This window comes from Callorhinchus milii, unplaced genomic scaffold (assembly GCF_018977255.1).
Source record: "Callorhinchus milii isolate IMCB2004 unplaced genomic scaffold, IMCB_Cmil_1.0 Scaffold3, whole genome shotgun sequence".
In the NCBI taxonomy this organism is placed as follows: Eukaryota; Metazoa; Chordata; class Chondrichthyes; order Chimaeriformes; family Callorhinchidae; genus Callorhinchus; species Callorhinchus milii.
The window spans coordinates 998,163-1,011,668 of record NW_024704744.1 but is presented as its reverse complement, the minus strand read 5'-3'; the positions used below and the strand labels follow the sequence as shown (position 1 = coordinate 1,011,668).

Genomic DNA, 13,506 nt, shown 5'->3' with positions numbered 1-13,506 from the left:
GCTCTATAAATGGAATCTTGTTGTTGTTGTTGTTGTTGCACAGTCAGGTGAGCGGTTACCTGCTGCAGTGGCTCCAGCGCAGCAGCTGCACAGCTGTAGTGTGTGGACACTGCACTCCCACTGCACAACGTCGTTCCAAAACATTGTGGGAATCTCCCACATCAGTGTCTCGGGCAAACTTCAAATCCACAGGTTTTTACTCCTGAGGTTCCTGTTTGGCTTTACCCCCAACTACTGAACTGGAACCATCCACATAGACAGGAGCGGATTGTGGAATTTCAGCTCCCGAGAACGGACCCTTCAGATAAGTTGGACACTTCATCACAACCCTTTAGATCACCAGACGGATTTTCTACTAATCCCATCTTTTAGTCCACCATCTAAAACTAATTGTGTTGGGGTCTGATGCTAACTTTCCACAAAGGTGTTTGTGATTTGTGAAAGCAACGTTACTAGTGGTTAGTACACGAGCGATGTTAACATTATTGTCAGCGTTAACACTTTCTTTAAATCATACCCTCAGTTTTCTTTATTGTATAAACAGGTCCGTGATCTGTATCAATCTGTATAAACAATAATGTTTAAATTGTTTGGCCTGTTCATCAAAATACATGGCCATTTTATTTCTAAATGTCCCATTGAAATGGAATTAGAATTGATTATACCCCATATTGACAATTGCCTGTAAACCCACATAATTGAGTAACTTTCTGATGCAAACTGCAAATTTTGTGGGTCTTTTTCATATATAACAGTTCAATAGGCACCAGGGACCAATAATATAGTTTACGATGACCTCCTATTGCAACACTAATAGGCGTCTCCTCCATGTATACTGTCCATCAGAAGGACACCATATGCCACAGCTTTCTGGCCTTTGAAAATCTTTCAGTTCAGCTCACAACTCTCCAAATCCTGCTTTAATTTCTGTCCTACCACGTCTTTTAGTTCCAAACCAGCACCTTTTTATCTTCAGGTTTGTAATCCTGTCTTTTTCCATAACGTACTTGAGCTGATGGTATCTCGGTGTAATTGAACCCGTATCTCTCTCAGTCAGGGCATGTCCAAGCTCTCTCACTGACTTCTGCCTCAAAGCTCTTTCTCCTTCCCTTTCCAAACACAGAGCTAATCAGCAGGAAGAGGACGGAGATCAGGAACCCCCCTAAGATGGTTAGCCACCAAATGGGATCAGACAATAACTGCTGATGCTTCCAATCATTACAGGACATAATATTGGCCGCCAGTGTAATAATAATAATAATATTTGCATTTCATATATCGTCTTTCATGTCTTCTAGACTTGTCTTCTATATCTATATATTCTATATCTATACATATATATATTCAAGATGTCTCAAAGAGCTTCACGGAACATACTGTAAAGTGAATTGACTGTATTTTGTGGGTGAAACCCGGCAGCCAATTGCGCACAGCAGTGTCCCCACAAACAGACGTGGATCGAAGTGACCAATTTTTTTTAAGGGTTTATATTACCCCCAGAAAAGTGATCCACCAACTGACTAACAACCAGGTGCCCACTTACTGCTGGGCAAACAGAGACGTGTGGAGTAAGGAAACTCTCACAACGAGCCGCCCGGGGCATGAAAACATCAGCACGAAAATTAAGAAAATGGATATTTGCTAATAGTAAAAACAGGTATTGGTTCCTGAAGATCGGCTGATCCTCAGGAGGTTACACTAACTTAGGCCAAAGACCTGTTTTGCAGAAATGTGGAGTCCTTTAGTGTATTGGTTGGAGGAGTCGTCTCGCAAACGAGAGCATCTGGGTTCGTTTCCTGGGCGGGGGAAAAGATAGGCATTTCTCCTTACTCCACACAACTGTTCACCGAGCAGCAACAATAACGACAAGATTACATTTGTATACCGTCTTTCACGTTTCAGGGTTTTATCGAACTTACTTGTGGGCTGGTGAGAAGCAGAAGAGGAGGGTTCACTTCCTTTCTGCTTATCAGTACATCAAAATATCTCAGGTCGGGGAAGGGGTGGGGAGGCCTTATTATGCAGTGAATTTACAGAAAACTGAAAGATGGTTTACAGAGAATTGAAACTGATAGTGAAAGTTCTGGAACCAGAAGAGAGATGCTCACTGTGGACAGAAAGAGATGGCAATGTTCACTGGTTGCTGTTGCTCGGTGGCTCTGATCTCCCTCTTAGCTCTGCGATGGTCACCGGAGGCCAAGGTTGTCAGCTCGTTCGAAGAGTGTAAGGGCTCCTTTCACCACGGCTCCGAGCCCGAGGGCTTTGACTCCCGCACACGAGTGATCAGGATCTGCCAGAAGAAGGATAATGTCTACCACTTTGCCACCCTGTACTCCCCAGAGTATCGGATCCCTGTGTACGCGGCCTACAACTACACTAACTCCACAACCAGAGGCAGGTGCCCAAACTGTCCCTGGCTCATCGAACCACAGGTAATAACAATAATAAAGGAGGGGTAGGAGGGTGACTGAAGGGGTGGTTAAAGAGGACAGTATTGAAGCAGGCAAGGGAGGAAGGAAGGTGAAGGGGCTATGTGATGGAGTTCCAGAAGGTGGGAACAGAAAGGCAGAAGGCCCGACCACTGATGTTGGGGCTGGTCGGGTGGGGGATGTTGAGCCCACTGAGTGGAGGGAGCGGACAGGTCTATATAGATTTAGCAGGTCACGGACGTAGGAAGGAACAAGGTCATGGAGGACTTTGAAGTGAGGATGAGGATTTTGAAATCTATCCTCTGAGGGATGGGAAGCCAGTGGAGCCGGGCGAGGGTTTGGTTGATGGGGACACGGAGCCTGATACAGGAGAGGACACGAGCTGCAGAGTTCTGGATGATCTGTAGCTTGTGGGGGGAAGAGTTGGGAAGGCTGACGTGCAGGTAATTAGCATTGTCCTAATAATAATCCTTGCATGTGATGCTGCGCCTTACATTGGAGAAGCATCTCAAAGCGCTTCACAGAATATATTGTCCAGTGTAGTGACTGTGTTTGTTGTAGGCCAGGGTGATCCAGCCTTTTGGCTGCTGAGGGCTGGGATTCCCTATTTGTAAAACGTCTGTCAATATTTTTGTGTTTCTCTTCTTGAAACATGAACCATATGAATCATAGAAATCCAATGTTGTAAATTGTGTAACCGTATACACTTCATTTCACTACGTTTTAGTTACAATGCAAACTTTACAGAGACAATGTAAAGATTCATCGAGTTAAAAATCATAATACAGCCCGGGGCAAGGTTTCTGTCTGTGTGTCTATCTTTGTATCTGTGTGTGTCTCTGTATCTGTCTCTGTGGTTCTGTCTCTGTATCTGCCTCTGTATGTGTCTCTCTCTGGGTCTGTTTTTCTGTCTGTCTATGTTTGTATCTATGTGTGTCTCTGTCTCTCTGTTTATTTTGTTTCGTCCACAAATATACAGTCAATTCACTTTACAGTATATTCTGTGAAGCGCTTTGAGACATTTCAAAGATGTGAAAAAGCGCTGCATCAGATGCAAGGATTATTATTCTCTGTCTGTCTGTCTGTCTCTCTCTGCAGCCGTCTTCTGTCTGTGTGTGTCTCTCTCTGTATCTGTGTGTCTCTCCCTGTATCTGTCTCTTAGTCAGTAGGTCTCTCCCTGTATCTGTGTGTGTCCCTGTATCTGTCTCTTAGTCAGTAGGTCTCTCCCTGTATCTGTGTGTGTCTCTGTATCTATTGGTGTCTCTCTGTATCTGTGTGTGTCTATGTATCTGTCTCTGTCTCTCTGTATTTGTATGTGTCTCTGTATCTGTGTGTGTCTATGTATCTATCTATCTGGTCTGTATATGTCTCCTCTCCTCCAGTGCTATCTGCGAGGAGATGCTGGACTTCCTTGCAACCAAAGTCAAGGGGATCCACTCAGCTGCCTCTGCCCTTCCGACCATTACCGCCTCCCCATCTCCCCCCTCGCACCCCAGCCCCTACCCATCCCTCCTTACACATCTTCGAACCTGTCTCCCACTGTCAAGGATTCTCTTGAGACGGTATTCAATTTGGTAAAGCAAAAATCTTTTATTAAAATGGACCCAATCAGCTGCATTGTAATATTACAATACATTTTAAGCAATAGACAGAATTGAGATCATATTACCCGATCTCAGCTCCTGGATAGCGGGGGTTGTGACTCAAATCAGTTGCTCTTCTCCAAACCTCTGCCCTGAATACGCAATTCTTTTTATAACGGTAATTTAACTGTGTGAGACATGTACCATATAAAAGGTTGTTTCTACACAGAGGTGCTCAACGTTAGCGCTGCTCATCCTGTCCTGTGACCTGAGGTTTATATCACTTCCTTCCATCTACTGTGACCTTAAAAACAACTCCATTTAAGAATGATCCTAACCGACCACCTGCTCCCTCGATGCCACCCCTACCCCACTCCTTACCTCCCAGCTCTATCTCCTTGCCCCTCTACTCACAGACATCAAAAAACTTCTCCTTGTCCACTGGTACTGTTCCCTCCGCTTTAAAAACAGCCGTCATCACTCCTATCCTTGAAAAACCCTCCCTGGACCCATCCCTGCTCTCAAAGCCCCATCTCCAACCTCCCTTTCCTTTCCAAGATCCTGGAACGAGTTGTTGCTTCCCAGCTTCACTGCTTCTCTCTCTCCCGCCACTCCCTTCGCGAATCCCTCCATTCGGGTTTCCATGCCGTCCACAGCACAGAAACAGCTTTGGTCAAAGTGACAAATGATATTCTGTCCATCTGCGACCAGGGCTCCCTCTGCCTCCTTGTCCTCCTTGACCTCTCTGCTGCTTTCGATAGTTGACCACTCTATCCTGATCCATAGCCTCTCCTCTCACTTCAATCTTCACGGTTCTGTCATTTCATCTCCACAAACGGTTTCTCCTCTAGCCCCCACACCATCTTGTGTGGTGTTCTTCAGGGCTCTGTCCCCTCCTCTTCAATATCTATATGCTCACTCTTGGTAACATCATTCACACACGGGGTCAACTTGTGGAGTCCTGTAGCTCAGTGGTTAGAGCACTTGCCTTCCAAGTGAGAGACCTGAGTTAAATTCCCGGCAGGGTGAAACTTTGGGCAAGTTTCCTTACTCCACACGCCTGATAATAATTCCTCCAAAACAAAACAATAAAAAATTGGTCATTTCAATCCACGACTGTTTGTGGGAAACTGCTGTACACAATTGGCTGCCGCGTTTCGCCCACAAATATACAGTCAAAATTCACTTTACAGTCTATTCTGTGAAACACTTTGAGATATCGAGAAGACATGAAAAGCGCTGTATCAAATTCAAGGATTATTATATTATTATTGTAACTTCCACATGTATGTGGATGACACCCAACTCTATCTCTCTGACTCCATCTTCGACTCTAGGACCACTGCTGTCCTGACAGAATGTCTGTAAGACATCAAGTCCTTGTTGAGAGCTAACTTTCTTCAGTTGAACGTCAACAAGACTGAGGCCGTCCTAATTGGCTGCCATCAGCAGTCCTCACCATCAAAGCCCTTTATGGTCTTGCTCCCTCCTACCTCTGCAACCTCCTAACCCCCTACCATCCTCACTGTTCCTTCCGCTCAGTGGGCTCCAGCCTGCTTCACGTCCCTCGCCTCAGCCGCCCCACCATTTGTGGGTGGCCCTCCAGCCTCTCTGCCCCCACCCTCTCGAACTCCATCCTGCATTCCCTCCACCTCGCACCCTCCCTTGCCTTTTTCAAGACCCGTCTCAAGACCCTCCTCTTCAATCGTGCCTTTGGTCACCCTCTACCCTGGCACTCCGAGGTGATTGACAGCCTTGGAGCCACTTGTCAAAGTTTGGGCTCCACTCATCCACAAGCGGCTCCAACTGTCAATCAATCATTGTCTCAGTAAGTGTCAGCCTGGCTCAGCGAGCAGCACTGAGTCAGAAGCTTGTGGGTTCAACCCTCACTTGGGACCTTGACTTATTCAGTGCAATGCTGGTGGAGCATTGTAAGAGTTGCCGTACTTCAAATGAAACTTTAAACCCCCCAGGTCCCGTCTGCCTGTTCAGATGGACATTAAGAATCCTAGGACACTTTTGGAAAACAGGTTCTCTATTTTATTTGCCAACAATCCCCCAAATAATTAAAATAAAATAAACCTGGTCACTCACTCCACAGCTGTTTCAGGATGTTGCAAATTGGCTGCTGTGTTCTTTGCGATGTGCTCCTGATGTAAAAGTTATCAAAATTACACTTGTTTAACGCCTTTCACTTTGGGAGGACGTCCCAGGGTGCTGGACAGACAGAGTTTCAGAACTGGGGGTCGTGGTCAGAGCGGGTGGAGGGCTGGGAGAAGCACAGTCGAACAGGAGGGTCTTGAGATTGGTCTTGAAGGTGGCGAGGGAGTGGGTGAGACAGAGGATTGTGGGATGGAGTTCCAGAGTTCTTTCTAGGGGCAGAAAACCCGCCCACCAATAGTGGGGTGAACGAGGCGGGGACGTGAAGCAGGCTGGAGAGAGAGTGAGCAGGATGGTAGGGTTTAGGATGTCACGGAGGTAGGGGGGGAGCAAGATCATGGAGGGTTTTGATGGTGAAGACAAGGATCTTGAACTGTATCCTCTGTGTAATGGGAGGCCAGTGGAGTTGTGCAAGGATGTGGATGATAGGTTTGCGGAGAGGGTTCTGGATGATCTGCACCCTATGGAGGGAGGAGTTGGGGAGGCTGACAAGCAAGGAGTTTGGATAGTCAAGCGTCATGTAATGAAAGCATATATGAGGGTTTTGGCGGCCTGCGGTGTGAGACAGTGCCGGAGCCAGGTGATGTTGCGGAGGTGGGGGAAGGCATGCCATGGCGCAGATGTGGGGTAAAAAGTATAGTTAAGGGTTGAACAAGAAGCCAAGGTTCTGGACTGGCTTAGCAAGGTGGAGTGTGCAACCATGGGTAGTGATGCTGTCAGCGCCTGAGGTGAGGAGGGGCTGACGGGAGCCAATTAGGAGGGCCTCGGTCTTGTTGATGTTCAATTGAAGAAAATTAGCTCTCATCCAGGACTTGATGTCTTACAGACGGCAGAGGGTCCTGGAATCAAGGGTGGAGGCAGAGAGATAGACTTGGGTGTCATCCCCATACATGTGGAAGTTGACCCCATGTCTGCAGATGATGTCACTAAGAGGAAGCATATAGATATTGAAGAGGAGGGGACCAAGAACAGAGCCCTGAGGAATGCTGCACGAGACGGTGTGAGGGCTAGAGGAGAAACCATTTGTGGAGATGAAGTAGAAACGGTGTGAGAGGTACAAACTGATCCAGTCAAGGACAGACCCGTGAAGTTTGAGGTGAGAAGAGAGGCCGTGGATAAGGATAGAGTAGTCAATGCTGTCGAAGTCAGCAGAGTGGTCAAGGAGGACGAGAAGGCAGGGAGACACACTGGTCAGAGATGGACATAATGTCATTTGTCACTTGGAACAGGGCTGAGATCACTTTGTCGATGATGGTGAGGTACAAGATGGTGAAGCCCCAAGTGATTACCAGATTGAGACATAGGTGGTGGAGTGGATATGGAGGGAGAGATTGAGGGAGTAGATAAGGGTGGAAATGTCAACAGAGGTAGTACAGGAGGGGATGAAGTGAAGGTTGAAGTTGCCAAGGATGAAGAGGCGTTCGGAGCAGAGGGAGAGGGAAGATAGGAGGGTGGAGATGTCGGGGATGAAGATGGAGAGGGCTTGGGGAGGGCAATAGATGGTATTATTGTTATTATTATTATAGCAAGTGGCTCCACGCTCTCAGCCCACCCTGTCTCCGTGACCATTTAAAACCCTACCAACCTCTGTCTGAATCATTGGCCTGCTCCACCTTCCCCCGCACTGCCTGCCTCATTATTGATGGTCGAGCCTTCAGCCTTTCTGCTCCCTTCCTCTGGAACTCCGTCCAGTAGCCCCTCCACCTCTCCCCCCTCCCATGTCTCCTTCAAGGCCCATCTCAAGAACTTTCTCCTCGACTTTGCCTTCGGTCATCATGCCACCCCCACCCACCTCCCTTGCCCTCCACCCCTCTTGATTCTAACTGCAGTTTGGGTGCAGACAGCACTGTCCAGCGCCTTGAGCTGTCCTCCTGATGTGAAAGACGCTGTGTAAATGTGAATGTGAATTAGTATTGGAAAGTGGGGTAAGGCCCAATCAATGTGTCTGTGGTTTCAGCTGGACCAGCCGGACGGTGATGACGAGATGGCAAAGCCAACAACCGTCAGGGGGGCCGGGGAGAACCAGGCTCTGGATAGTGATTACACAGGTTACAATCGGGGTCACCTGAACCCAGTGTGTCTGAACCCCAGGAACCCTGAGGCCACCTTCACCCTCACCAACGCTGTCCCCATGAACAAAACCCAAAACATCAACTGGTATTGGTACTCGGAACATGTTATCAGGAACCACATCAGTCACATCTGCATCAATGGCCAGCTTTACCTGGTCACCGGCACCCTCCCGTCCAAGAAATTCACCCAGAATGGTAGAGTGTCCGTCCCCACTGTGGTCTGGACGGCTGTCTGCTGCTCTGCCGAATGGGACCAGGTGAATGGCTTAGGATATGACTTCTCCTTCGCCTTAATCCAGAGCAACATCCGTTTGCCTTTAGAGAATCTCATTGACATCGGAGATCAATGGGTCGCGCCACTGACGGTGGAACTGCTACAGACCATCTTGGGGGAGCAGCCGATGGGCTGGGGGAGAAACCTGACCATCTTCCCAGACAGATGCCAATGGAGGGAGAAAGGCAAAGAGAAGGAAGATAATAAAGAGGAGGAGGTGAAGCAGAGGATAAGGAACGAGCAGGTCATAAATAAAGTGGCCCAGATCTTATCAGCCCGAGCCCAGAAATCCCATTCTAAACAAGCCCAGAAATCCCTGTTGAAGAACTCCTGGACCTACATGTGGCAGTGCATGTGGGATGCCATCTCTGTTCGAGCGTGTGCTGGGTGGGATGCCATGTTCTGGCTGGACTCTTCGGTTTCTTGGGCTTGGGTAGGGGCTGCGATAGAGGCTGTGACAGGGATGACCTCTGCTGGTTGGGTTGCGGCGCTCCTGACTGGTGGGGCTGTGATAGGGGCTGTTGGGGCTGCAATAGGGGCTGTTAAGCAGGGGTGCAGGATGCCCCATTGTGGGGGAGGAGCAAAGAGAGGGACGGCCCACATTAATGAGGCTGACGGTGATGACAGTGATAAGGATGTAATGACTGACAGGGAAGACAGTGATAAGGATGTAATGACTGACAGTGAAGACAGTACTAAGGATGTGATCGCTGACAGGGAAGATAGTGATAAGGCTGTCAGTAAGGAGGATGTGGCAGAGGATTTGATGATAGCTCTCAGTGATGAGACTGTGGCCAAGCTGAAGGCTCTTATTGATCATGTTCTTTCCGTGCTGAGGGCTCCCAGTGATGAGAATGTGAGGGCTCCCAGTGATGAGAATGTGAGGGCTCCCAGTGATGAGGATGTGAGGGCTCTCAGCGATGAGGATGTGAGGGCTCCCAGTGATGAAGATGTGAGAGTTCCCAGTGATGAGGATGTGAGAGTTCCCAGTGATGAGGATGTGAGGGCTCCCGGTGATAAGGATGTGAGCGCTCCCAATGATGAGGATGTGAGGGCTCCCAGTGATGAGGATGTGGGGGTTCCCAGTGATGAGGATGTGAGGGCTCGCAGTGATGAGGATGTGAGGGCTCCCAGTGATGAAGATAATAATAATAATAATAATCCTTGCATTTGATATAGCGCTTTTCACGTCGGGAGGACGTCCCAAAGCGCTTCACAGAACACACTGTAAAGTGAATTGACTGTATATTTGTGGGCGAACGCGGCAGCCAATTGCGCACAGCAATGTCCACAAACAGTCGTAGATTGAAAATGACCAATTTATTATTGTTTTGTTTTGGAGGGATTATTATTAGGCTCTGTGTGGAGTAAGGAAACTTGCCCAAGGTTTCGCCCTGCCTGGAATTGAACTCAGGTCTCTCGCTTGCAAAGCGAGTGCTCTAACCACTGAGCTACAGGACTCCAGTGTGAGAGTTCCCAGTGATGAGGATGTGAGAGTTCCCAGTGATGAGGATGTGAGAGTTCCCAGTGATGAGGATGTGAGGGCTCCCAATGATGAGGATGTGAGGGCTCCCAATGATGAGGATGTGAGGGCTCCCAATGATGAGGATGTGAGGGCTCCCAATGATGAGGATGTGAGGGCTCCCAGTGATGAGGATGTGAGGGCTCCCAGTGATAAGGATGTGAGGGCTCCCAGTGATGAGGATGTGAGGGCTGCTGGTGATGATGATGATGTGAGGGCTCTCAGCGATGAGGATGTGAGGGCTCCCAGTGATAAGGATGTGAGCGCTCCCAATGATGAGGATGTGAGGGCTCCCAATGATGAGGATGTGAGGGCTCCCAGTGATGAGGATGTGAGGGCTCCCAGTGATGAGGATGTGAGGGCTCCCAGTGATGAGGATGTGAGGGCTCACAGTGATGAGGATGCGAGAGCTGCTGGTGATGATGATGTGAGGGCTCCCGGTGATAAGGATGTGAGCGCTCCCAATGATGAGGATGTGAGGGCTCCCAATGATGAGGATGTGAGGGCTCCCAATGATGAGGATGTGAGGGCTCCCAGTGATGAGGATGTGAGGGCTCCCAGTGATGAGGATGTGAGGGCTCACAGTGATGAGGATGCGAGGGCTCCCAATGATGAGGATGTGAGGGCTCCCAATGATGAGGATGTGAGGGCTCCAATGATGAGGATGTGAGGGCTCCAATGATGAGGATGTGAGGGCTCCCAGTGATGAGGATGTGAGGGCTCCCGGTGATAAGGATGTGAGGGCTCCCAGTGATGAGGATGTGAGGGCTGCTGGTGATGAGGATGTGAGGGCTCCCAGTGATGAGGATGTGAGGGCTCCCGGTGATAAGGATGTGAGGGCTCCCAGTGATGAGGATGTGAGGGCTGCTGGTGATGGTGATGTGAGTGCTCCCAGTGATGAGGATGTGAGGGCTGCTGGTGATGAGGATGTGAGGGCTCCCAATGATGAGGATGTGATTGCTCCCAATGATGAGGATGTGAGGGCTCCTAGTGATAAGGATGCGGGAGCTCGCAGTGATAAGGATGTGAGACCTCTCAGTGATGAGGATCTGAGGCCTCCCAGTGATCAGGATGTAAGGGCTCCCTGTGATGAGGGTGTGAGGGCTCCCAATAATAAGGATCTGAGGCCTCCCAGTGATGAGGATGTTAGGACTTCTAGTGATGAGGATGTGGGGGTTCTCAGTGATGAGGATGTGGGGGTTCCCAGTGATGAGGATGTTAGGACTCCTAGTAATGAGGATGTGGGGGTTTCCAGTGATGAGGATGTGGGGGTTCCCAGTGATGAGGATGTGAGGGCTCCCAGTAATGAGGATGTTAGGACTCCTAGTGATGAGGATGTGGGGGTTTCCAGTGATGAGGATGTGGGGGTTCTCAGTGATGAGGATGTGAGGGCTCCCAGCGATGAGGATGTTAGGACTCCTAGTGATGAGGATGTGGGGGTTCTCAGTGATGAGGATGTGGGGATTCTCAGTGATGAGGATGTGAGGGCTCCCAGCGATGAGGATGTTAGGACTCCTAGTGATGAGGATGTGAGGTTTCCCAGTGATGAGAATGTTAGGTCTCCTAGTGATGAGGATGTGAGGGCTCACAGTGATGAGGATGTGGGGGTTCTCAGTGATGAGGATGTGGGGGTTCTCAGTGATGAGGATGTGAGGGCTCCTAGTGATGAGGATGTGGGGGTTCCCAGTGATGAGGATGTTAGGACTCCTAGTGATGAGGATGTGGGGGTTTCCAGTGATGAGGATGTGGGGGTTCCCAGTGATGAGGATGTGAGGGCTCCCAGCGATGAGGATGTTAGGACTCCTAGTGATGAGGATGTGGGGGTTCTCAGTGATGAGGATGTGGGGGTTCTCAGCGATGAGGATGTGAGGTTTCCCAGTGATGAGGATGTTAGGACTCCTAGTGATGAGGATGTGAGGGCTCCCAGTGATGAGGATGTTAGGACTCCTAGTGATGAGGATGTGAGGGCTCCCAGTGATGAGGATGTGGGGGTTCTCAGTGATGAGGATGTGGGGGTTCCCAGTGATGAGGATGTGAGGGCTCCCAGTGATGAGGATGTGGGGGTTCCCAGTGATGAGGATGTGAGGGCTCCCAGTGATGAGGATGTTAGGACTCCTAGTGATGAGGATGTGGGGGTTCCCAGTGATGAGGATGTGGGGGTTCCCAGTGATGAGGATGTGGGGGTTCCCAGTGATGAGGATGTGGGGGCTCCCAGTGATGAGGATGTGGGGGTTCCCAGTGATGAGGATGTGGGGGTTCCCAGTGATGAGGATGTGGGGGTTCCCAGTGATGATGATGTGAGTTCTGCTGAATGAACAGAATAAAACCGACTTATTCCATTCAGTTCACTTTCAATAAAGGATCCGAGAACCGAGGAGCCAAAGCCACTCAGAAACTCATGCTTTGAAATTTCTTTACTTAATAAGAAATGTAAAGCTTGTTTATTCAATTATCACAAATACAACAGACAGGTCAATAGCACAGACACATGTCTGTATCAAAGTCAGTTGGTAAATTAACAAACAGCAGCATCAACGAAGGTCTCTTGATTCACACCGGAAACCTCTTGTTTGGGTTTGTTGATTATGAAGTCAAAGTTGTATCTTCAGTGGTGTACAGCTGAGCTGTACTTTGCTCGACAGTTGTTATACAATGTTCTCGTCTTCTCATCCCATTGCTTTTCAAATGATTTCAAACGTTCTGGTATTTCTGCAGTTTTTCTTCTTCCTGAAATTGCTGCTCAACGAAAGTTGATGAAACACAGGAAATAGTCCAAATCTGACAGATTTCAACCCCGAAGACAACACATTTATTTCATCACTTTGTATTGTCAAATGAAAGATAACTCTTATGTGGAATGCACCTGATATGCTCTGTCCTAGGCTGAACAAATTGTAAGTTCAACCATACATCTTTTATGATTGTTTTTTCCTGTCAGGATGAGAATGCAAAATGGCTGATTTCCCCGGTGTGGGAGCCACACTCCAGGCCATTCTTCCCGGCTGTGCTTGTCCTTCAGGGCGCCTTCGCCAGCGTCATGGTGGTCCAGGGATACAGTGTGTTCCATTTCCCAGGACTTCGGCCCTGTCCTGGCCTGGGTGAGAGCCCTCCTGCCCAGATCTGCCCTGGGCATTGTTCCCAACCCGACTGCAGCAGTCAATGAAACCACTGAGAACCCCTAAGTTCAGGAAGGAAACATGCCCAATATTTCACCCTACCCAAGCAATGAACCTGTGTCCTCTCGCCTGCGAGGTGAATGCTCTGACCAATACACTGCAGGACTCCATGGCTGTCTCATGGCTGTTTGTGGGAGATTGCCATGTGCAAACTGGCTGCCATGTTTGCCTACAAAACACAGTTCAGCATAACACTGCCTATTGCCTATTGTATGAACGTGAAGATCTATGTCTGTCTCAGCTTGAACTCCCGACTTTAATAAATGTGCAGAACACAAGTGCTTTAGTTT

General features: G+C 48.9%; 1 protein-coding gene across 1 annotated transcript; it reads left to right on the top strand.

Moving 5' to 3' along the window:
• The first annotated feature begins 1,808 nt into the window (after window positions 1-1,808).
• LOC103172007 lies at window positions 1,809-13,203 on the top strand. Its single transcript, XM_042332724.1, has 5 exons — window positions 1,809-2,432; window positions 8,130-9,611; window positions 11,231-11,649; window positions 11,800-12,001; window positions 12,979-13,203. The coding sequence occupies exons 1-5, from the start codon at window positions 2,124-2,126 to the stop codon at window positions 13,201-13,203; spliced, it is 2,637 nt and encodes an 878-aa protein (XP_042188658.1). The 5' UTR covers window positions 1,809-2,123.
• Window positions 13,204-13,506: the final 303 nt, after the last annotated feature.

Excerpts from the sequence above, each read along its gene's own strand:
- LOC103172007 (XM_042332724.1), top strand. The coding sequence starts at position 2,124 with ATGGCAATGTTCACTGGTTGCTGTTGCTCGGTGGCTCTGATCTCCCTC. Across the intron at positions 2,433-8,129 it reads CCTGGCTCATCGAACCACAG|CTGGACCAGCCGGACGGTGA; the intron begins GTAATAACAATA and ends CTGTGGTTTCAG. Across the intron at positions 11,650-11,799 it reads AGTGATGAGGATGTGGGGGT|TGATGAGGATGTGAGGGCTC; the intron begins TCTCAGTGATGA and ends GGGGGTTCCCAG.